Here is a 26,139-nt window from a genome sequence, read left to right as displayed (position 1 = left end):
AATAGTATACTCCTATTTATTCCTTCTGAGGTATACAAAACTCAGCTAAACAGAGGCTTCCAGGGAGGAACTCCCACATAATGTATTTAACGAAAGGTGACAAAGCTTATGACTGGCACCCCTATAGAGCAGTGATTACTCACCCATGGTGGTTGGAATACCCAAGAATAACGTGCCCCATGTGATGTGTATCGTTCTTACCATGTATAAATATCCCGCTCAGCTGAACGCCATGAGCTACCATTGGCCACAGGAGGGGCAGGACTCCGACAGAGAGCCGTGTCATCGGGCATTCCCGGAAGTGACACGGGCACTTCCTATGTCGTCACACAGGTTACCCGCGTCACACCGTATGGAAGCCGGACGACGTGAGTATGTTTGGAGTGCCGCCGCGAATGCGTTCCGCTGTGGTGGCCATTTTAACTGAGGGAATGTAAAGGGGCACAATATATATAGAGAGAATACATATAAGGAAATACCAACCGGAGGATATGCTTTACCTCCCGCATGTGCCAAATGTATGCTATTCAAATTTCTCAAACGAGAATTGCAGTTTATCCACAGTATAGGTATATCCCGTGTGTGTGTGTGTGTGTGTGTGTGTATATACATACATATACACATATATATATTATTATGTATGTATGTTACAGGCAATGTATGAAAACCCGGCATTCTCTAGAATACCTAGGCAATGTATACAATCTCTTTCGTTTTCAGGCAAGGTATTAAATATCTGCGTTGTATGCTTTCACTAGACATTTTATGTAATGCATAGGCATTATAAAGGATGATGAGAACTGCTCAGGCAAAGTCTGACATAATGCCCAGATTGGAAAAGTCTTTAGTAACAGTCAAAAAACTAATGCAAGAAGAAATCCTAAATGAACAATAGGATATCTTTACTGGGAAAAACACAAAGAAACAGAAGTGAGGTAAAACTGTTTAGAAAGAAAGTGCAATAGGGTCTTACCCGGTATATATCCGGGGAAAAATAAAAGGAATGCACTAACCTCAAGGAGTTGTGACACACACAACTCCTATGAAAGCTTATGTTGTTGAGATGAAATCTGCTGCAGCCCCCGTGGTTGATAACAGAGAACAATAGAGAAGGGGTTTATGCTGTGCTATTCACCGGGAAGGAGGACAGGAAGATGATCAAAATCCCTTTATTGTAGCTTGTGTCTACGCCTTTCAGGAGCTCTGCTCCCTTCATCAGGACATACAGCACAAAAACAACATTTCTGCAGTTGATCCAAAGATCCCAGCATAAATACAACAGAGAAAAGAAAAAAATGTCAAGCCACGCCCCCAAAAAAAAAAAATTGGTGGGTTGGAATGACGTATATAGCAGCAAAAAACATTTTCATGTATCAAAAGAAGGATCAGGAAAGAACAATTGGTAATAGTAGAAAAACAGGCTACAAAAATGTTTGAACAAAATTATTTACAAAATTAAAAAATGAAGGAATCTGCAAAATAAAGACTTTATGATTTGCTAAAACATTGTATGTGTTTTACTTTATTCCAGAACCTGCAAATTTATGGGGTTAACGTGTGAAGATAGGGACTCTAATTGTATGTGCCGCTGGGGAATTAGACGGCAGTGTTTGCGGAAACACCGCCGTAATAAATAAATAGGAAAGAGATTTAGAGAACCTTTTTCAGTAAATCTTAAGTGAAAAAATCACTCCTAGATTCACCCTCAGTAAAAAGTAAAAATAAGCTATGAAAAAACAGGAATCTACATTCTGGAGAAAGTGGAAGCAGGTGACAGAGTGACAGTATAAAGCTTGTCTCCATGAACCCCTCTGCACTAGGGGTGAAACGAGGTCAAATTACATTAATGGTACAGTGTGGAAGCGAGTGCCAGAGTACAGGAGTTCGGCTTGTCTCAGTATAGAGTACAGGAGTTCGGCTTGTCTCAGTATAGAGTACAGGAGTTCGGCTTGTCTCAGTATAGAGTACAGGAGTTCGGCTTGTCTCAGTATAGAGTACAGGAGTTCGGCTTGTCTCAGTATAGAGTACAGGAGTTCGGCTTGTCTCAGTATAGAGTACAGGAGTTCGGCTTGTCTCAGTATAGAGTACAGGAGTTCGGCTTGTCTCAGTATAGAGTACAGGAGTTCGGCTTGTCTCAGTATAGAGTACAGGAGTTCGGCTTGTCTCAGTATAGAGTACAGGAGTTCGGCTTGTCTCAGTATAGAGTACAGGAGTTCGGCTTGTCTCAGTATAGAGTACAGGAGTTCGGCTTGTCTCAGTATAGAGTACAGGAGTTCGGCTTGTCTCAGTATAGAGTACAGGAGTTCGGCTTGTCTCAGTAACTACTCCAGCAATATTGGGGAAAGAAGGGCAAGATATGGACCTCATGGCTCTATTGGATTTATCTACACATGAGGACTATATCCCCTTACCTGATACACAAATTACTCTTAATGTGTCCTCCACTGAGTGCGCTAACTCTGGGGTCGAACCCATCAACGGTCATTATTGACAACACAAAAAAGAACAATATGTGTGTACATTTTTTATCCCTTGGAAGGTTTCAAACCCAGAACTCCATACAAAGTCCCTTAACGAATTACCTAACCTCAAGGGTAGGAAAAAGAAAAAACCCTATAGAGGAAACAGAGCAGGTTGCAGGGTCCAACAAAAAAGAAAAGAAAAACTGACACCCCTAAATCCAAGTTCGGGCATTTTTAACCTTTCCAGTCACGATCTTACAAAAAACGAACTTAAGGTCCTCAATAAAGGGTTATTCTTTTGTCCTGATTTTTCCTCTGATGATTTTGAATTATATCTGGACGTTCAGAGGTTCATAAGAAAAATAACGTTAACTCGACATTTTCAAATGCACAAGTCTGAGACTCCAGAGAAAGGGGATACTTCAGATACATTTTTAAATACTGACCTTAGACTTAACTTAAAATTTTACCCTTTAAATAGTAAGGGACATCATATAAAAACTTTTAGTGACCTAGCATTAGAAGATATAAAGAAACTATACTGCTGATCTGTCCAACGTCCTGCCTGCTGCTCCTGTACAGATGTCTATCTCGCTTGCCTTCTGTTCCTCCTGCTACTCCTCTGGGTACTGTGAGTATAACTTTTTTTTTTTTTTTTCCCCCCTGTATCCTGTCCATTTTTACACCTCATCTGTCCGTGCGTCCCGCCGAGCACTGATCACGGATGCTGATAACGGATCTGCATCCGTGGTCAATTTTTGGCGTGACTTTTTTCCATATCCCCGACGCTTTTTGTATCGCATCCATCCGTGCGTCGCCAAGCGCAGATCAGGGATGCACATAACAAATCTGCATCCCTGCTCAATTTTTGGCGTGACTTTTTCTTTTTTCCGTATCACCGACGCTTTTTGTATCTCATCCGATTGTGCGTCCTGCAGCAGTCGATCAGTGCACCGCGTCTGTCCTTTGAAAAGTCAAATGGTGTTCCTTCTCTTCTGAGCCCCGCCATGCGCCCAAAAAATTTAGTTCCACCACATGAGGTATCTGCGTACTCAGGAAAAATTGCACAATACGTTTTATAGTGCATTTTTTCCTGATAACGTTGTAAAAAAAAAAAAAAGCTACCTGGTTGATGCAAAAAGTTTGTGGTAAAAAAAAAAAAAAATTTCACGGTTCAATGTTAACAACTTCTGTGGAGCCCCTGGGGGTGCAAGGGGCTCACCAAACATCTAGATAATTCTTTTGAGGGGATGGGGTCACTTGTGAGGGAGCTTCACTGTTTAGGCACCATAGGGGGTCTCCAAACATGACATAGCGTCCGCTAATGATTCCAACCAATTTTGCTGTCAAATGGTGTGCTTTCTCTTCTCAGCCCTGCCATGCGTCCAAACAATTACTTTCCACCACATATGAGGTATCGTCGTACTCAGGAGAAATTGCACAATACGTTTTATGGTACATTTTTTCCTGATACCCTTGTGAAAAAAAAAGCTACGTGGTTCAAGTAACAGTTTTGTGGTGAAAAAAAAAAATTGTATTCATGGCTCAACATTATCAACTTGTGTGGAGCCCCTTGGGGCTCGCTAAACATCTAGATAAATTCCTTGAGGCGTCTAGTTTCCAAAATGGGGTCACTTGTGGGGGAGCTCCATTGTTTAGGCACCTCAGGGGGTCTCCAAATGCAACATTACATCAGCTAATGATTCCAACCAATTTTGCTGTCAAATGGTGCTCTTTCTCTTCTGAGCCCCGCCATGCGCACAAACAATTACTTTCCACCACATATGAGGTATCTGCGTACTCAGGATAAAATGCATACATTTTATGGTGCATTTTTTACTGATACCCTTGTGAAAAAAAAGCTACCTAGTTGAAGCAACAGTTTTGTGGTAAAAAAATTTTTTTTTTCTTTTCACGGCTCAACGTTATAAACTTCTGTGAAACCCCCAGGGGTTCAAAGTGCTCACCAAACATCTAGAAAAATTATTTGAGGGCTCTAGTTTCCAAAATGGGGTCACTTGTGGGGTAGCTCAATTGTTTAGGCACCTCAGGGGGTCTTCAAACCCGACATGGCATCTGCTAATGAGTGCAGCTAACTTTGTGTTCAAAAATTCAAATGGCGCTCCTTTCCTTTCGAACTCTGCCGTGCGCCCAAACAATTTTTACCACATATGGGGTATCAGCGTACTCAGGAGAAAATGCAAAATAATATGTAGAGTGCACTCTTTTCTCACCTTGTAAAAATTAAAATTTTATGGCTAAAGTAACATTTTTGTGTTAAAAAGTAAAATTTTCATTTTTTCCTTCCACATTGCTTTGGTTGCTGTGAAGCACCTAAAGGGTTAATAAACTTCTTGGATGTGGTTTTGAGCAGTGTGAGCGGTGCAGATTTTAGAATGGGGTCACTTTTGGGTATTTTCTGTCACCTAGGCCTCTCAAAGTCACCTCAAATGTGATGTGGTCCCTAAAAAAAATTCTTTTGTAAATTTTGTTGGAAAAATGAGAAATTGCTGATTAACTTTGACCCCCTGACAAAAAAAAATTTTGTTTCGAAAATTGCGCTGATGTAAAGTAGACATGTGGGAAATGTTATTTAGTAACTATTTTGTGTGACATATTTCTCAGATTTATAGACATAAATTTTCAAAGTTTGAAAATTGCGAAATTTTCAAAATTTTTGCAAAATTTCCTAAATTTTCACAAACGCAAAAAATATCGGCCTAAATTTACCACTGTCAGGAAGTACAATATGTCACGAAAAAACAATCTCCGAATCGCCAGGATCCGTTGAAGCGTTCCAGAGTTATAACCTGTCAAAGTGACACTGGTCAGAATTGCAAAAAATGGACCGGTCATTAGGGTGTTTTAGTGGCCGGGGGTGAAGGGGTTAAGGTACCGTCACACTAAGCGACGCTCCAGCGATCCCACCAGCAACCTGACCTGGCAGGAATCACTGGAGCGTCGCTACACTGGTTGCTGGTGATCTGTCAAACAGGCAGATCTCACCAGCAACCAGTGACCAGCCCCCAGCGATGCGTGGAAGTGATGCTGCGCTTGGTAACTAAGGTAAATATCGGGTAACCAACCCGATATTTACCTTGGTTACCAGCGCACACCGCTTAGCGTTGGCTCCCTGCACTCCTAGCCAGAGTACACATCAGGTTAATTACCCGATGTGTAGTCTGGCTACGTGTGCAGGGAGCAGGGAGTCGGCACTGACAGCGTGAGAGCGGCGGACGCTGGTAACTAAGGTAAATATCGGGTAACCAAAGAAAGGGCTTCTTGGTTACCCGATATTTACCTTTGTTACCTGCGTCTGCAGAAGCCGGCTCCCTGCACATTGCACATTCAGTTGTTGCTCTCTCGCTGTCACACACAGGGATGTGTGCTTCACAGCGGGAGAGCAACAACTAAAAAATGGTCCAGGACATTCAGCAACAACCAGCGACCTCACAGCAGGGGCCAGGTTGTTGCTGGATGTCACACACAGCGACATCGCTAGCAACATCGCTGCTATGTCACAAAAGTCGTGCCTCAGCAGCAATGTTGCTAGCCATGTTGCTTAGTGAGACGTGGCCTTTAGAAATCTCTCTAACGCAATCCATTATGAGGTTTCTGATCAGGGAAGTTATAATAAAGCCATTAATGAGTATCAAACACTCATACAGGAGGCTATTAGAAATAATATTCTTAATAATGAAAAAAAGTTTAGAGAATAAAAATCCTAAAATGGCGTTCTACTATCATCTCCCTAAGGTACACAAAGACCTCATTAACCCTCCAGGTAGACCGATTATATCTGGAATAGATTCCCTGACGGTCTAACTAGCAGCCTACATTGATAAAATTATGAGCATTCATGTCACCAGGCTCAAAAGCTATCTTCGCGATTCTGTACATCTCATAAGTTTCATTAGAGAGATCTCCTGGGGGGATTCTTGCGTGTTTGTTACCCTAGAAGTCTCTGCACTATATACAAATATTTCACATGAACTGGGATTAGAATGCTTTAAACAATTTCTATTAATTGATGATGGGCTACATACACAACAAAAAAGGTTCATTTTAAAAGGGATGCAATTTATTCTAACTAATAACTACTTTACTTTTATGGATACTATATATCACCAGTGATGCAGGACCGCAATGGGCTCGAAAGTGGCACCGACATTCGTAAATCTGTTTATGGGGTTGAGTAAGTTTTTATTTATAATTCTCCATATTCTAAACATATCATCCTGTACAAGAGGTATATTTATGACATGATATTTATATGGGACAAAAGTATAAATAATGTCCTAGATTATATAAAACATCTGCATAATAATAATTGGGGCCTCACATTTTCATCGGTAGTTCAGAAAGACCAAATAGATTTCCTGGATCTGACCCTGATACATCGCGAGGGGGAGATCATTACTAAAACCTTTTTTAAAAAAGTGGACTGTATTGGATATATTCAATTCTCCAGTGGCCACTACAAAAAATGGCTCACAAATATACCCAGTCACCAATATAAAAGAATTAGGAGGAATTGCACCTTTTCATGAACAAGCTAATATCATGAAAAACAGGTTTATAGAAAAGGAATACCCTAGGTCACTCATTAAGAAGGCTTTTAAAGATACTAAACTGCTCAAACAAGCAGATTTAATTAAACCTAGTAGAAAATCTATTATAACTAACAATAAGGATTTAATTTCCTCACCACCTATAGTAGAGTGACCAAATAAGGGAAATCCTTTCTAGACACCGGAGAGTACTTTTTGAATGACCCTTTTTTAAAGGAGATTATTCCTGAAAAAACATGGATCACTTTCAGGAGGGCTCCAAACGTAAAGAGCATCCTAGCCCCAAGTAGAGCAAAAGCCCTCACAATTAGGGATAAAATACACAATCCTAATATGAATGCAGGATCTTTTAAATGTTTCATGAGGAATTGCTTGTGTTGCAAATCAATTTCACACAACAGGTCCATTTTCAAATCCTCCTCAGGGGAGGACTCGTTTCCTATTTAAAGTCCACCTCACATGCCAATCGGCATTTATCATCTACCTAATTGAATGGGAGTATGGAAAATTATATGTGGGAAGAACGGTACAGGAACTACATAATAGGATCAATTCCCACAGACACAACATAAAAATTGGTTTTATGTTACATGGGCTGTCTAGGCATACCACAGTCAAACATGGAAAAAAGGTCAAAATTAGGGTCACCTCTATCGATCATATTCCACCTCAGATATATAATCTAATGGATGCCCTGAACAGAAAAGAGACCTATTGATTTTACAAGCTTTAAGGGTGCTTTACACGCTACAATATATCTTACGATGTGTCGGCGGGGTCACGTCGTAAGTGACGCACATCTGGCATCGTAAGTTACATTGTAGCATGTAACAGCTACGTGCGATTGCGATTGAATGGTAAAATGTTCATCGCATGCACGTCGTTCATTTCCTAAAAATTGAATGTCAGGTTGTTCATCGTACCCGGGGTAGCACACATCGCAGTGTGTGACATCCTGGGAACGATGAACAGATCTTACCTACGTCCTGCGGCTCCCGCCAGCAATGCGGAAGGAAGGAGGTGGGCGGGATGTTTACGTCCCGCTCATCTCCGCCCCTCCGCTTCTATTGGCCGGCTGCCGCGTGACGTCGAACGTCCCTCACACTCCAGGAAGTGGATGTTCGCCGCCCACATTGAGGTCGTATGGAAGGGTAAGTACATGTGACGGGGGGGGTCATTCGTTTGTTCGACACGTTCAACAAATTGAACGTGCCTCACATACGATGGGAGCAGGTACGATCGCATACGATATCGTATGCTTAATTGTAAGGTGTAAAGCAGGATTTACACCTTGAAACCAGTGGGTCTCAATGAGGTCACTGTTTTGTTCCACTAGGTGATCCCTTATTAATTTTTTATCTCCCTGGTCCCTTCTTTTAAAATCATTTGAGTGCATAATTTTATAATAGTTTTTATAGACTGTCACATATTCGTGTCTGTTGAATCTATATAAATGTTTTTTTTTCCTTGCTACATTATACTTTCTGATTAGTGAACCAAAAATAGTTTTTGACATTTTCCCTATATGGAGTGTGTTGCGGTGATACAGCGGGGTATGGAATCTAGAACTACGGGGCCCCCTCCTTTTTGCTTACGTGCTGGTTTCCCGTGACACATGCGCTGCCGCCCGATCAACAGTCAGCCGGCTGTTCAACGTTTTTCTTCAGCCTACTGATGTTGTTTTAACACTATTTTAGGCACCACTAGCCTGAGTCCCTGTTAATATTACTACTGCACATACGCGATACTATCGAGGAAATCTGACAGTGTTTCACCGATGGTTCAGATATAGTTTACTGAGACAAGCCGAACTCCTGTACTCTGGCACTCGCTTCCACACTGTACCATTAATGTAATTTGACCTTGTTTCACCCCTAGTGCAGATGGGTTCATGGAGACAAGCTTTATACTTTCACTCTGTCACCCGCTTCCACTTTCTCCAGAATGTAGATTCCTGTTTTTTCATCGCTTATTTTTACTTTTTACTGAGGGTGAATCTAGGAGTGATTTTTTTTTTTTCACTTAAGATTTACTGAAAAAGGTTCTCTAAATCTATTTCCTATTTTCTATTGATTTATTACGGCGGTGTTTCCGCAAACTCTGCCGTCTAATTCCCCAGCGGCACATACGATTAGAGTCCCTACCTTCACATGTTAACCCCATAAATTTGCAGGTTCTGGAATAAAGTAAAACACATACAATGTTTTAATCAATCTTAAAGTCTTTATTTTGTAGATTCCTTCATTTTTTAATTTTGTAAATAATTTTGTTCAAACATTTTTGTAGCCTGTTTTTCTACTATTACCAATTGTTCTTTCCTGATCCTTCTTCTTTTGATACATGAAAATGTTTTTGCTGTTATATGCATCATTCCAACCTGCCAATTTTTATTTTTTTTGGGGGCTTGGCTTGACATCTTTTTCTTTTCTCTGTGTTGTATTTATGCTGGGATCTTTGGATCAACTGCAGAAATGTTGTTTTTGTGCTGTATGTCCTGATGAAGGGAGCAGAGCTCCTGAAACGCGTACACACAAGCCACAATAAAGGAACATTGATCATCTTCCTGTCCTCCTTCCTGGTGAATAGCACGGCATAAACCCCTTCTCTATTGTTCTCTGTAAAGAAACAGAAGTTTCATTCCTGACTATTAGTCTTCTGTAACAAACAGTCAAAAACATGAAAGAAGAAATCCAAAATGAACATCAGGATATCTTTGCTGGGAAAAAAAATAAAGGAATCAGAAGTGTCATTCCTGACTATTTGTTGCAGCACGGGAGGCTAGAAAGGCATTTTAATGCTAAGGGCAACTGAGCCAGTTTCACAGATCTGCTGCTGCCTGCTCTGTGCACCTACTTTTGGACGGACCACCCCTGTAGTATTCTTCACTCCGCCTGTTTGTTATTTAGGTATTCTATGGAATGACTAGGAAATGTATGAACATCTGATGCATTTCATACTTTGACGACCTATTTACGGCATTATATACATTGCCTAGGTATTCTATAGTACGCCTGTTTTTACACATTGCCGGTAATAAATAGTCGCACACTGCAAAACCACGATAAATTCTACCTAATAAATATTTTTGGAGGTATTTAGATTCTTATAATGGCCATTGTAATACTAGCCCAGCGCCCCTTCACGGCACCCTCCTTTGCTGGGTCCTACTCTAAACTGCATCTTTTCTGGGTTTTAAAAACCTACAAGATCAGCTGGTGACCACAAAAAAGGCTAATGAAGCTGCCAGGAGCTAGAGTCCAAATCCAGCAAAACAGAGCATCACTCCCTGTTACATACATTGAAACAGGGGTTCCCTTGCCGGTTTCCCACGCTGGTACTAACCTGACTTCAAACTGGACTGGCAGCACCTTTACAATGTGGACAGGTGCGTATCTGTACGTGATGTGAAATATGAGGAAAAAAAAGGAACAGTCGCACACTGCAAAACCACAATAAATATTATAATTACAAGTATAAATACAATATATATTATACACTATTACATATCTGTGTATGTGAGATATAAAATTAAAATAAAAAAAATATTAGTGCGTGAATTGATGCCCTTGTGTCTTCTAGTTCTATAAGGTCAAGAGTCAAGTAGGGGCTGCTAAAAGCTTGACACGTGTTTTACACAGGTCTCATATAACTCTGTAGAACTAAAGGACACAAGCACATCATCATCATCAGAGACCGAGACCAAGATGAAAAGGTGGCGATATATACGAGGCGAATTGCCCAACTGGATATAGGAGGTCGTGAATGAGAACCATAGTACTGTAGCTTCTTACTTGTTTTCTTTCTAGAAGGAGGTGGACAAGATCCAGACGTGTGCAGTCCATGGGTGCAATAACACTTGTTATGAAGGATGCCAGCAAGTATTTTTCAGGTATCTGAAACCATGGTTAATATTAGTGATTAGATTGTCTTTGTTGTTGTCTGTTCTTTATTACAACAATGTGTTTAGTTCTTACCAAAATTATCAGACATAAGTTGACCCTGCTGTAGATTGTCTGGATTGAATAGAAATATATAAAATTTTCAAAAACAGCATTTGTTTTGTATGGGTTTTCTGCTTATGGATGTAAACCATAATGTTCCTTTTCACTGATAACGAACAGTGATCCTAAAAAAGTAAAGAATTGAACTTTGTTTGAAATCATGCATTTTGGTATGTGGGGAAGGGGAAGCAACTGGAGTAAAGCCAATTTATTTATTTTATTTTTAATAAATACGCTTTCACCCGTACAGCATCTCCGCGTCAGTACAATTATGGTGATACCAAATGTATGATGTTGTTTTAATTTTATTCTTATTTTATGTTTTGCACAATAGTAAATTCAGAGAGCCATATTATTTATTTTATAATCCCTTCTCATCGCAGCCGATTTGATTTAAGCCATGTAAAGAATTTATCCATTACATTGATGACCTATCGTAAGAATCATAAATATTAAATTGGTGGGGTATTCAACACCCAGCACTCCAAATGACCAGCTGTTCTAAATTCCAACCATGGCTGGATATCAGCATTAGTAAAGCTGAATTGCACATCTTAATAAACTGCAGTGGCCACTGCCAAGTATTGATGATCAGAGTTTATTCGAACCCCTCTGATCTAATGTTGACTACCTATCTTTAGTATAGCTCATCAGTATAAAATTAGTGGAGTCACCCCCTTTAAAGGGGTTGTCCCACGAACAAAGTACATTTTACTCAATAGTAGTGATGAGAAAGCACTAAAGGGCACGGAACGCGATTCAAGCCGGTTGCACTGTCAGACGGGCTCAACTCGAATACCAAGTATGATGGAATTCAATGGGAATCATGAACTTTTTTTTTTTCCAGAAGACCCCCAACAGGAGAGCTGGGGAGCCAGGAACATTTCTGAAATGGATGGGAACAGCATGTGAAAGACACCTGGATGCATCTCTGGCTCCTAGGTCCCTGCTGAAAACTTAAATAATTTGAACATCGAGGGAATAGGGTTTTGGTTTTTTTGTATTTTTTTGGCTGACTATCAAAACTCTATTAATAAGAGAAAATACCAAAACCGTCTAGAAATATTAATAATATTATTAAGGTAGAAAAAGACAATTCAGTGTATAACAGTATATCCCATGTGGGGTTAACAGTTAGGCATACATATATCACATCACATAGTAACAAATAAGGTGAGCAGGAAAATGTGAGGACCTCCGAATAAGCCCTATGAAGAGAAAACACACTAGGACCTGAGCGCAACAACCACCTCCATGGGGAGTTACAAAGTATGTGGAAAACCCTGGTGATTTTAAGTTCAAAATGGGATTAACACAGTGTTCCACAGACCGCCACTAGATGATGCTCAATAAGCATTCATACACCTAACGTACACACAATGAAGACTGTCTGAACAGATCCCTAAGGAGCTATAACCACCATCATCACCCATGATGAGAGGTGCTGAGTGCAGGTATCCGGGTGCGTCCAACCCCGATGCACGTTTCGATATCTTCCTCGGGGGGCCACCGTATATGGAAGAGTTTTCCATATACTTTGTAACTCCCCATGAAAGTGGTTATTGCGCTCAGGTCCCGGTGTGTTGTCTCTTCATAGGGCTTATTCGGAGGTCCTCACATTTTCCTGTTCACCTTATTTGTTACTATGTGATGTGATATATGTATGCCTAATTGTTAACCCCACATGGGATATACTTTTATACATTGAATTGTCTATTTCTACCTTAATAAAATTATTGTGTTTTCTAGACGGTTCTGGTATTTTCTCTTATTAGTGGGGTTTTGATAGTCGGCCAAAAAAAAAACTTACTCCCTCTGTGTTCAAATTATGTGTACATATGGGGGGTGGTCGTTTCACCGAAATTGAATGTCCAATTTTTTGCCTTGCCTTTGTTCTAATGAAAACTAAGTCATTTTAAAAAAAAATGTTGTGGGACCCTCCCCATTATTCATTACCAGCCAAGGTAAAGAAGACAGCGGGGGGCTGATATATCAGGACGGTCCATGGTTATTTGGCCCTTCTCAGCCTAAAAATATCAGCCTACAGCTACCCCAAAATTGGTGCATCCATTTGAAATGCCAATTCAAGGGCTTTTCTGAACTCATCGATTTTTTTTTTTTTTTTTTTTTTTTTTTTTTTTTTTTTTTTTTTTTTTGCCCTGGTGTGGTTGCATTTAGGGTAATTTATGTCAGCTGGGTAATGTGGCATCAAGCTCAAGGTTTACTAACCCAGTAATCCAAAAAAAACCATACACATGAAAAAATAGTTAATTTGAATAAAGACTCCAAAACACCTATCCCTCTTGAAGTAATTTATTATCAAAAAAATACTCCCATGAAGTTCCGTCATAGCCCACCTTCCTTGAATGCAGCTCCATTGACTCTGAATTTCAGTAAGGTACAGCGAATCACAAGTACTAGGTAGTTAATACTACCTCTGATGGGAGTTGTAGTCACTACCCGGTGCCTGTGAATAGTTGTAGTTTACTGCCATCCACAGTGGCCTGAGCTGCATTCAGGGACTGTGGACCATGAGACCTTATTGGCAACATTTTTGATAATAAATTTGTGAACTAGGGATAATGTGGGGAAGAATTTATTCAAATTATCTTTTCCTGTGTGTTTATTTTTTGGGGGATTACTAGGTTAGTAACTGGGGTGTCTGATAGCTCTCCAATACTACTGAGCTTCACGCCAACTGTCTTTACACAGCTGACATTAACCGCCAATAATATTACCTCTATTGCCACCACCCCAGGGCAATCGGGAAAAGCTGGGGCGAAGCGCCAGAATTTGCTCATATAATGTGATGTGCCAATTCTGTAGCGGCTGCAGGCTGGTATTTTTAGTCTACCAAAGATCCAATAACCGTGGACCTTCCCAACCTGATGTCAGCCCCCAGATGTCTGCTTTACATTAGCTGGTTATCAACAATAGGGGACACACCATGCTATGATATTATTTTTAATTATTTATATATTCGGTTAAACAGGGTTAAAGACACCCTTTAGTGCCACATGTCAGCCACTAAGCAGTGTTTCTCAACTCCAGTCCTCAAGGCCCTCCAACAGATCAGGTCTTCAGGATTTCCTTAATATTGCACAGGTGATGGAATTATTCTCTGTGAAATAGTGTGGAAATCCTGAAAACCCATCATCTGTGCAATACTGTGGAAAACCTGACCTGTTGGTGGGCCTTAAGAATTTGAGTTGAGAAACACTGGGCTAAGGGGTGCAAGTGTACAAGCCCTGCTTTAATCTAAGCTCTCCCTCCTAGAACAACTCTCCCTGAACTGCTTCGTATACTGTGTTATTTAAGGCCCAGTTACCCAATGCGGCTGGCCAATCACAGAAATGCCAATAACCAACATTGCTATGGCAGGCAAACCTCCATTTTTATTGGCTGTCTAACAGCCATGAAACATGCAGAAAGGGGACTCTAGCATGGCGCCCTAACAACCTCAATACTTGATCAAGTATCAAGCAGGACCAAGCACACTCGCTCATCACTATTCAATAGATCTTGGAATAAAAATAAGTTTCACAATTGTATGTGTAATATAAAAAAAAAACGCACTCCAAATTTAGATAAAAAGGGGGTCTGCCTTATAATGCAGTGGGGTCTTATTGTGAGGGGGGGGCAGCAGTGGTGGAGCGGAGTCACAGGAGGCAGGGGCCATAGTCGAGTAGGGCGATGCTGCAGGCGGTTCGGCAGGTGTCCCAGATGCCTGCTGCGAGTGCTGTGAAGCAGGCAACATGTAGAAAAATTTGGTGGTGCGGGCGCCTGGAGTCGGTGCGTGTACAAATTGAGCTATCGGTTCAATGACAAGCTGAAAAATCACACATGTGCCAGCTCTGGGGGCCAATTTCCTTAAGTCTGCTGCTGGGACATCGATGGGCCGGAGGCATCGCGTACATATGAGATCTTGAGCCGAGAGCGCCATCTGCGCATGTGCTGACTCTGGGTGCCATTATTTGAAACCCACACCGCCAATATTTTCAGGATAGCCTCTACTTCACCACTCGCAGCAAGCACCAGCATAGCAGCCCGCAGCACAGCACCTACAGCATTGCCACTACCTCCTGCAATCCCTCTCCACCACCTTCCAGTAAGCTACATTCAGAAGTACCCCTTATTTTCCTTCCACATGTTTGGGAGGACAAGTGTGTCTTATAATCCGAAAACTATGATTGTTAATGTACAGCTTGTAAAATACTGTAAATTTGGTGTTCCCTCTAAATAACTCAACACACAGCCATTAAAGTCTAACCCGCTGGCAACAAAAGTGTGTACACCCTTATGTGAAAATGGGCAAATTGTGCCCATTTAGCCATTTTCCCTCCCCGATGTCATGTGAGTCCTTAATGTTACAAGGTTGTGAATGGGAAGCAGGTGTGTTAAATTTGGTGTTATCACTCACACACTCTCTCATACTGGTCACTGGAAGTTCCTCATGGCAACGAATTCTGAGGATCTGAAATAAAGAATTGTCGCTTTACATAAAGATGGCCTAGGCTATAAGAAGATTGCCAGCACTCTAAAACTGAGTTTCAGAATGGTGGCTAAGACCATACAGTGGTTTAACAAGACAGGTTCCACAAGAAGTTGAGTGCACGTGCTCCGTGTCATATCCAGAGGTTGTCTATTCAAGATAGACATGTGTGCTGCCAACATTGCTGCAAAGCTTAAAGGGGTGGGGGGGGGGGGGCGGTCATCCTGTCAGTGCTCAGACCATACGCCGCACACTGCATCAAATTGGTCTGTATGGCTGTCGCCCCAGAAGGAAACCTCTTCTTCTAAAGATGATGCACAAGATAGCATGTAAACAGTTTGCTGGTGACTAGCAGACTAAGGACATTGACTGTTAGAACCATATCCTGTGGACTTATGAGACCACATAAACTTATTTGGTTCAAATGGTGTCTTGCCTACGGTCAAGCATGATAGTTGGAGTGTCATGGTTTGGGACTGCATGAATGCTGCAGGCTGTGGGGGGCTACAGTTCATTGAGGGCACCATGAATGCCAACATGTACTGTGACATACTGAAGCAGAGCATAATCCCCCTCCTGCTGGAAATATTCCAACATAACGACCCTAAACATACCTCCAAGACGGCCAGTACCTTGCTGAAGAAACTGATGGTAAAGGTGCTGGACTGGCCAATCATGTCTCCAGACCTAAACCCTATTGAGCATCTGTGGGGCATCCTCAAACAGAAGGTAGAGAGGCGCAAGGTCTCCAACATCCACTAGCTCTGTGATGTCATGGAGGGTGGAAGAGGATTCCCGAGGATCATGTGAAGCTCTAGTGAACTCCATGCTCAAGAGAGTTAAGGCAGTGCTTGAAAATAATAATGGCCACACAAAATATTCACACTTTGGGCACAATTCATCCAATTTCATTTAGAGGTGTACTCCCTTTTGTTGTCAGCTGTTTAGACATTAATGACTATGTTATTTAGAGGGCACGCCAAATTTACACTGTTATACAAGCTGCACACAGAATACTTTACATTCTAACAGTGTCCAATGGCGTAAAGCCTCCCCAGTTCATGGTCTGAGTTATGCCACAGCTCCTGACCGGGGAGGTGGGGGGGGGGGGACGAAGCAAAACAGTATACAGACAGCATACCATGGAATCGCAGAGGATTGTTTTTATGATGTAAAAATACCGTATTTTTCACTTTATAAGACGCACCCCCAAATTTGGTGAAGGAAAAGAGATTTTTTTTTTTTTTTTAATGTTAAATGGGGTCCATCTTATAATGCCAGTGTCCCTCTAACAAATTATATAGGGTATATGTCCCTCATAGCCCCCATCCTAAAATTAGCCCCCTTAATCTGGATATGACCCCCTTATATTGAATATAGCCCCCTTGTGATGGCACACGATCCCCTGTGCTGCCTATGGCCCCCTATGGATTGCATACATTCTCCTGTGCTGCCTATGGCCCCCTATGGATTTCATACATTCCCCTGTGCTGCCTATGGTCCCCTATGGATTGCACACGTTCCCCTGTGCTGCCTATGGCCCCCTATGGATTGCATACGTTCCCCTGTGCTGCCTATGGCCCCCTATGGATTGCATACATTCCCCTGTGCTGCCTATGGTCCCCTATGGATTGCACACGTTCCCCTGTGCTGCCTATGGCCCCCTATGGATTGCATACGTTCCCCTGTGCTACCTATGGTCCCCTATGGATTGCACACGTTCCCCTGTATTGCCTATGGTCCCCTATGGATTGCATATGTTCCCCTGTGCTGCCTATGGCCCCCTATGGATTGCACACGTTCCCCTGTGTTAGATAGCGCCCCTATATAGATCACACAAGTTCCCCTGTGTTAGATATCGCCCCCAGGCTGCTGCCCATAGTAAAATAAAAGCACTCTTTCCTTACCTCCTCCAGCGCTGATCTCCCTCCTGTCTCCCTCCGTGCTTCTCTTCCTCTACTTCCTGGTTCTAGTGCCGGTCATGTGATCGGCACAGTAGACTGAGATCTCTGCGTGCCTGATCACAGTGGAAGCAGGGACACCGGGGAGAAACGCTGGAGGGGGTAAGTAAAGCTTTTTTATTTTAGAATGAGCAGCAGCCTGGGGGCCAAATCTAACACAGGGGGGGCATGTGCCATCACAGGGGGGCGCAGGGACATATAATATGCACCGCTGCCCCAGCTCCTCACTGTGGTGCGATTTCAGCACCACCGGAGATGGACAGTGGCTGTGCATATTATATGAGCGGGAGCAGGAGATCAAACGCTGCCGCCGCAGCGTTCACCTGCCCCCAGCAGCGCCCCCACCTCCCCTGGACCCTGCAGTGTGTATGTATATGTGTGTGTATATGTATGTGTATATATATGTATGTGTGTGTGTGTGTGTGTGTATATATATATATATATATATATATATATATATATTATTTATTTATTTATATATATATATATATATATATATATATATATATATATATATATATACACACCCCCCGTATATTCGGCTTATAAGGCGCACCCCCTACTTTCCCCCAAAGTGCGTCTTATAAAGCGAAAAGTACGGTATGTTTTTTTTAAACAGGCAGGGAAATGTTGTACGATGCGATGCTGTAATGTCTGTATACTTTATACGTCTTCACTGGCTTAGGAAATGTGGTATGATCAGACCATGTCCCTGTACAGTCAGACATATCCATTACACAGTACATAGCAGGGGCACATATGTAAGATTATCTCAGCACATGAGGAGTGGTATAATCGGACCATGTCCCTGTACGGTCAGATACATCCATTACACAGTACATAACAGGGGCACATTGATTATCTCAGTACAGGAACACTTTATATTAACACATCCAATTGTGGAACTTACGGTATTATTCCAAGATCTATTAATTAAAATGACCTTGTTTCTTGGGACTACCCCTTTAACTCCTTCACGACATTCGCCATACATGTAATGAAAAAGTCATAAACTGTTGTATGGAGCAGGCTCACAGGGTGAGCTTGCCCCATAATTGGCAGGTATAACTGTATTACAGCCAAGACCTGCCTTTTAATAATTGCCTCCCCCAATTGTTAACCTGTTAAATTCTTCACGTCAGCATTAACAATGCAACGGCATGGAAGCGTACACCCGTGACGTGGTTTCGGATTGCCGATGGGTTGCTATGATAGCTGTGGGTCTGCTGAGGACTTTTGTGCTTGTTATTATGGAGCTACCTTGAAACCCTGCCGGTGATTTTCATTATATGCAGCAATGCTATGGTATTTTTGTATATAGCACAAGCGATCGTAGGTTAGTCTCCAAAGGGGACAATCAATTTCAGTAAAAAGTTAAAAAAAACATAACCCATTAGTTCAAATAATCCTCCTTTTTTTCCCCTATTAAAAATAAAGATATACACATATGGTATCTCCTTGTTCAGCAAAGTCTGTTCTATCAAAATCTAAAAATCATTAACCAATTACTAAACATCATTAAACTGAAAAAACGCGTCATCCACATGGGGCTGGGCAGGAGGACGGCGACTGCACAAGTTGGAGGAGGCTCCAGACTGACAGCAGTAACACCCATCGGTCCGAACCGCCCCCGAGGTCAGTATGATAAAAGCTCTTTTTTTTTACGTTATACAGAGCGGCCTGGGCTTATATACAGTAATCTAGAATGCTATATATAAAGGTTCACTGGTGGTGGCCGCAGCTTATAGGGGAAAAACCTAATATTATTATTTTTTTTTTTCTTTTTTCCAGTCGAACTCTATTCTTTCTGTACTTTCTCTTTTTTTCTTGACTTCCATGATTTATTACTTAAAGGGGTTATCCAGCTTATTTTGACTTTTTTTTTTTATTATTTCCCTATTGGGCTACATTGGGGCAGGTAAGTAGATAGAAACCACTTACCTGCCCTGCTGTCAGCCCCTCTCCCCCGGCTCAGAGCGATCATGTGACCGATCCTGCTGTGATTTTGCTGCCTCCGGTCATTTCATATCAACCTGGGCAGGACCATGTTGACATGCAAATCTGTGAATAGCTTGTTGCCGCCCTGCTGGGCGAGTACAGTGCGTGGAGTCCCCGCCCCTCTTCCCCGTACCCTCTCGCACATTTCCCCCGAACCCCGTACTCTTCCCGCAACCTTCCCCGGTACTGTTGTGGGACCCGTGAGCTGAGGGGAGGGGACTGGTGGAGGCTGCCCTGATGTCACCGCCAGCACCGGGCCCCCTGCTCAGGATCGCACATTCAAATGTACCGGCATCACAGTTCACAGATGCTGATATATTTGAAAGCACTGATGAGAGGGAGCGCTTCTTCTCATCACTGCCCCGCTGTCTGTGTCTGACAGTTCAGGACAGCGGTGACGTCACTACTGTGCTGATATGTCCAGACCAGACAGCGGACGAACGTGGAGCAGCGGCGGGGACCAAGGAGGGGTAAGTATATATTCCTTACATGTGTTCCCGGTGGTGGTGGGGGGGGTCGGTGTAGAACGATGGTGGGGGGGGGGGGGGGGGTCGGTGCAGAACGATGGTGGGGGGGGTAGGTGCAGAACGATGGTTGTGTGTGTTTGTGTGTGTGTGTGGTGTGCAGAGCATGATGTGTGTGTGTGGTGTGCAGAGCATGATGTGTGTGTGTGGTGTGCAGAGCGCGATGTGTGTGTGTGTGTGTGTGTGTGTGTGTGTGTGTGTGTGTGCGCGGTGCAGAGCCATAAGTGTGTGTGCAGTGCAGAGCTGTTGGGGGAGACCTCCGGGTTTCTCTAAGGGTCACGGAGTTGGATTTCAAATCAGAACTGCGCAGATGTATATGAATCAGAAAAATGACCACACAGAGAAACGTGTTTCTATTTGGAAGAAGTGAAGGTCTTCTGCCCGTGTATTCAGAGCATAACATTTTTATAAAGCTTTTTGGACAGTCCTGTAAAACAACATTCCTTTAAGTCATTCAGGTGTGTCTGGGAACAGAGGAAAGTCTACTCAACAATATTGCTTAATCATGATTCTAACCAGTTTTCCAAGAACCTGTTCTATTGAAGAATGTCAATTTACTTATTTATGAGACTACAAACTGATTACTTAGCACTAAGCATAGTTTGTATACATATACAATCATTGCAACATTTCAGTCAGGTATATGTAAAAAGCAATCCATAAAACATTCAAAATACAGATTAATCTTATTATAATAGAATATCATACTGGAGAAACGATTCATAGCCTAGGCACAGTCCTTCACAGTCCACCCCCTTAATAAGATTATCTGTCTTCTTACTCCGTGAGGGCTACCTAGAGACTAAAATGTCCCACAGCTATGGTATATAGGTGCATGCTATCACGCCCTCGGGTCTTTCCTAACATCTTCACCTCAGTTCCCATAGAGGGGATCCAAGCCCCGTGGTGCCCTTCTATAATAACCTCCTAAGTTTGATTTTGAGTCGTTGAACTTTGATGATAACCATTGTGTCAGTTTCAGTGGGGGCTACTGGTGTATGTAATACTGAAGGGAAGGTTACCATGGCTATAGCCTCGTTTGTCCCCTTATTACAAATCTTCTTACAGCAAGGCAAAATACAGTAAACAATAATTATAGCAAAAACCAACACTGGAAGGGTTATAATCCATATCTGAATTAATATCCCTTTCAGAGAAGTCATCCAACTAAACCAGTCACCCCAAGGATTGGTTACCCCTGAATTTTCTTTCAATTCTCTAGATAGGGAATTTAGTTGTTTCAGGGCCTGGGCGACCTTACGATTTGGGCCTGTTTCATCTGGGACATAAATACAACAGGCCTCTCCTACCATTGCACAAACTACTTCTTTTTCTGCTAATAGTATATCCAGAGCCATCCGGTTCTGGTCGGCCAGCAGAGTAGTCTGACTCAACTGAGTAGCTAACCCAGTTAAGGCGTTACTGGAGTAATTAACAAATCTCTGTGAATTATAATAGAGATAATTGATCCATGCAACATTCTTATTCACCGTAATAATGGGAAGTAAGGACTCAAATCCTGCTGCTACTTCATCTCTGGCCTTACACTCATCTGGGACCCCCCTTGGGACTCCAAATACATCAATATATACATGGGGGTCTTCCAATAGGTCATTGTTTGACACCGCTCTACGGGTTCTGGCTCTACCTTTTGGTACTTGTTCTTATCTGCTCAAGGGTAACTCCATGATTTACAGGGGCTATTAGGATTGGCATTAACACTTTCATTAGGGCACATTGTCCTGACCAAGGAAGTTAGAGTCTAGATCTTATCTTGAGGTCAGCACATAACCAAAAAACATTTGCTACACATTGTCTGTGGTTCTTTTTCAGATGTTAAATGAGAAGGCAGATACTTGGTTGGTGCTAGTTCATCCAGGGCCAACTCGTGAACCTTGGTGATCTGCTCTTGATAAAGAGACAAAGCGTGATAAGACTTCATGTGAACAGTTTGAGGCGCTGACTCAGAGAAGACTTCTGAGATAATGGTTGGAATGGCAGCCGCTCTCTGCTTCAGTTGTTTCAGGTCCATTGGTTTCTGAGGCGAGACGTTAACTCACGTGTCACTGCCAGTGCTCAGCAGACTAGGCCGGGGAGACATCAGCCTGGTGGGATGGGCTCTCCCAAAACTTTTCCCGGGATTAGAGGGTTTACAGCTGGCATTTTGTATTAAGGAAAATCACCGAATATATTTATATATGTGTTAGTAGAAAACAAAACCATTTATAAATATGTATGTTAGGCTACATCAACTAAACTACATATCTGGGTCTGTGAAATGGCTGAATTAAGTATTTAAGGTTACTAAATTCTTACGGTGCCAGTCCCCCCCTAAAGACTTATTTCTGCCATTTCTGAATACTAAGAGTACTGTGTTCCCTTTTAAAGAGAGGAAGAGTGATCTGTTGGGAAAACATGCCTGACTGAACGTTGAGGCATGGGCGGAGAGGGAAAGGGTTTTCTTCACCAGTTTGAGACCAAGGACTCCTAGACGAGTCCTCACCCTTTGTAGTTGGACTTTCCCATGTCTCAAGGTTCTCTAAGTCCTCTCTTCTACCTGTTTTGGCAATGATGGCCTGAGACTGTACAGGTCTTTTAAAAAGGATAAATACAAGCAAGATGCTCAGTGCAGCTCTGGTGGGTCGACCCTTCTGCAATGCGAGGCGTGAATCCATGTTGTCCTGCGTTCGAGCTTCATCGAAATGTCTATGGTTGGGAGAAGCTGGATCAGCTCATCTAGTCTTGACTCATAGCTCTTTCTCGCTTGTCCTTTTAGGATCAATCAGTCCCCTGACTGAAGACCATATGCTACCAGCTCTGATTTAAAATCTGGAAGTGGAGAATACACCTGTTTATCACACTATTTAGTCAATCATATAAAAAATTATACATGCCTGTGATAAACCAAAAAATATCTTACAAATAGACTTGTTTTATTACGAAAAGAAAACAAAACATACATTTGGTTCACGACATGCCAGTTTCCACCTTTCTATAAAATAAACACTTTTTTTACTTTTGTAAACCAATTTTTTACATACCACCTCCATCAATTGCTTTTCAGCAATAACGTCAATTTCTGCACTGGAATGCCTCTGAAAAAACCTGGAAAGAAATTTACACAACACACACAAACTCACATAAATCTACTAATGGTAGATGTATATGACTAATCTTCAATCACCGGAGCAGTAGAGTCGATGAGGGGAGTGTTTCTACGAGGTCTTTTTAGTTTCTCTACCTTGTATTAAGCACAGGTCTTACAAGACTGGATGTGTCTGGCCACCTGAGTACTGGGCAGTGGTGCCACCCATATTTTGTCCACCACCACACTTATAACGGTCTTTGTCACATGTGTTCATTGGTTACCTGGGCCATTATTGAGTAGAGCACTCATGGCAGAGAAAGCTGACCGCCCTTTTTCCACAGACCTTCCTCAGTCAGCTGGCTCCTTGTGTCTCACACTCCATTCCTTGCTGAATCACTTGTTCCTGTAAGGATTTAAGAACACAATGAGTGACAAATGTTACGGAAGTGACAGGTGCCACTGAGGTATGGTACTGCTCTGCATTGGTAAAGGACTCAACTCTAGGCCTGTCCACTGCTTCTTTGTTGTCTGCACCTGTGCGAACATCTCCTCTGGCTCCATCAGTCGCCGCCTCCTTTGATAACAGGAGAGCCTCCGTTTGGACTCATACACACTCTTCGGTACTTATAGGTTTATCACCTCACACTAGAAAAGATCTGCTGCCTATATCCACATTTTTCTATCTTACCCCTTTCTGCTCTACGAACCACAGCGATCTCAAATCTTCATCTCGTTCTCCTATTCCGATGGGAGAGGAGTGAGTGGTTTGATTTTTATTACTTCATGTTGTGTAACCTCAGCATATCCAGTGTAGAATCAACCAACATCTTGGTATCTGGAGCCATCTATGAAAAAAACCCTTAAAATCTGCATTAACAATGGGCTCATCTGAGACATGTTCAAAATCTGACAATTCTTGTTACAGTAGAGCAATCATGAGATATATGTATGTCTGCTGTATCCTCCTTACAGATAAAAATATAAAAAAAACTTAATAGACAAACTCAATCGATTAACAAATTAAAAACTCAAAAATAGGTGTGACTTTCCACATCATTTTTCCTCCCTTTTTGGATCCATTATCCAAAGCCTAATTAGATTAAAAAAGTGGTGTGTGACCCTGGAGCTCTACATTAAGGCACAAAAGTCACATTGTATAGATCGTACCTAACCGGGAACACCATAAATATGTTATGTGTAGCCTTATAATAGAAAACTATTTCAATGACTTTTCAACCTTTGCTTGAACCACAGAAATCTGCATTACAATCTTTCTATAAAAAGAAAACAGATTATTCAATCCATTATATATCAAACACAGAATGCCATATCCACATACCGTAAACTAAATTAATATAATTATTAATAAATTAGATTATTAATAATGATTATAATAATTAACTAATTGTACACAGCCTGACCTCTATGCGCCAATATCTACCAATAAATCTAAACATGTCCACAATTCAATTTATTCTGTTTAGATAGAATCAGTGAAATAAAACACTATTATCAATTACTTTTTCCATATAATTTACAATGAATTGCTAAAAGTAGGAAAAAATGTCTCCTTCTTTTTTTTTTTTTTTTTTTAAGATAGGACTATCGCCCCTGTAAAACTCGAAAAACCTGTATTCCTGAAACGAAAACCAAACAAGCTTTGTCCTTTTTTTTTTAAATTGTTTACTAATGGATATAATACCTTCCAACGTTATTGGGGTAAGTCTTTTAAGGTTTTTAGATTAGCTAACAGGTTACAAAAATATGTACCGTATTTTTCGCTTTATAAGACGCACCGGATTATAAGACGCACCCCCAAATTTGGTGAAGGAATAGAGAATTTTTTTTAATAAATGGGGTCCGTCTAATAATGCCAGTGTCTGTCTAACAAATCATATAGAGTATATGTCCCTCATAGCCCCCATCCTAAAATTAGCCCCCTTAATCTGGATATGGCCACCTTATATTGAATATAGCCCCCTTGGGCTGGCACACGTCCCCCAGTGATGCAACATGTCCCCTATGGCTGGCACGCTGCCCCCTGTGGCTGGCACAAACTGGCCCCCTGTGGCTGGCACACACGCTACCCCCTGTGGCTGGCACACACGCTGCCCCCTGTGGTTGTCACACACGCTGCCCCCTGTGGCTGTCACACACGCTGCCCCCTGTGGCTGTCACACACGCTGCCCCCTGTGGCTGGCACACACACTGCCCCCTGTGGCTGGCACACACACTGCCCCCTGTGGCTGGCACACACACTGCCCCCTGTGGCTGGCACACACGCTGGCCCCTGTGGCTGGCACACACGCTACCCCCTGTGGTTGTCACACACGCTGGCCCCTGTGGCTGGCACACACCCTGGCCCCTGTGGCTGGCACACACCCTGGCCCCTGTGGCTGGCACACACCCTGGCCCCTGTGGCTGGCACACATGCTGCCCCCTGTGGCTGGCACACACGCTGCCCCGTGGCTGGCACACACGCTGCCCCCTGTGGCTGGCACACACGCTGCCCCCTGTGGCTGGCACACACGCTGCCCCCTGTGGCTGGCACACACGCAGCCCCCTGTGGCTGTCACACACGCAGCCCCCTGTGGCTGTCACACACGCTGGCCCCTGTGGCTGGCACACACGCTGGCCCCTGTGGCTGGCACACACCCTGGCCCCTGTGCCTGGCACACACCCTGGCCCCTGTGGCTGGCACACACGCTGCCCCCTGTGGCTGGCACACACGCTGCCCCCTGTGGCTGGCACACACCCAGCCCCCTGTGGCTGTCACACACGCTGCCCCCTGTGGCTGTCACACACGCTGCCCCCTGTGGCTGTCACACACGCTGCCCCCTGTGGCTGGCACACACGCTGCCCCCTGTGGCTGGCACACACGCTGGACCCTGTGGCTGGCACACACGCTGGCCCCTGTGGCTGGCACACACGCTGGCCCCTGTGGCTGGCACACACGCTGCCCCCTGTGGCTGGCACACACGCTGCCCCCTGTGGCTGGCACACACGCTGCCCCCTGTGGCTGGCACACACGCTGGCCCCTGT

At 42.9% G+C, this 26,139-nt stretch overlaps 1 protein-coding gene across 3 annotated transcripts in view; it reads left to right on the top strand.

Annotated features, from left to right (window-relative positions):
- The window catches only part of LOC142243036 (uncharacterized), a 129,397-nt gene that overhangs the window by 39,148 nt on the left and 64,110 nt on the right, over positions 1-26,139 (top strand). For 2 of the 3 annotated variants that reach the window (XR_012724297.1, XM_075314546.1), the window contains exon 4: positions 10,840-10,922. Coding sequence is in view for 2 of the 3 variants with exons in the window: in XM_075314546.1 (XP_075170661.1) it covers positions 10,840-10,922 (83 nt within the window). In the remaining variant the exon portion in view is untranslated. The remainder of the gene's footprint in view (positions 1-10,839; positions 10,923-26,139) is intronic. The other variant, XM_075314557.1, reaches the window with a different exon arrangement.

This window comes from Anomaloglossus baeobatrachus, chromosome 1, assembly GCF_048569485.1.
Source record: "Anomaloglossus baeobatrachus isolate aAnoBae1 chromosome 1, aAnoBae1.hap1, whole genome shotgun sequence".
NCBI classification, from domain to species: domain Eukaryota; kingdom Metazoa; phylum Chordata; class Amphibia; order Anura; family Aromobatidae; genus Anomaloglossus; species Anomaloglossus baeobatrachus.
The sequence above is the reverse complement of the archived record's forward strand: the minus strand, read 5'-3'. Positions and strand labels throughout refer to the sequence as shown.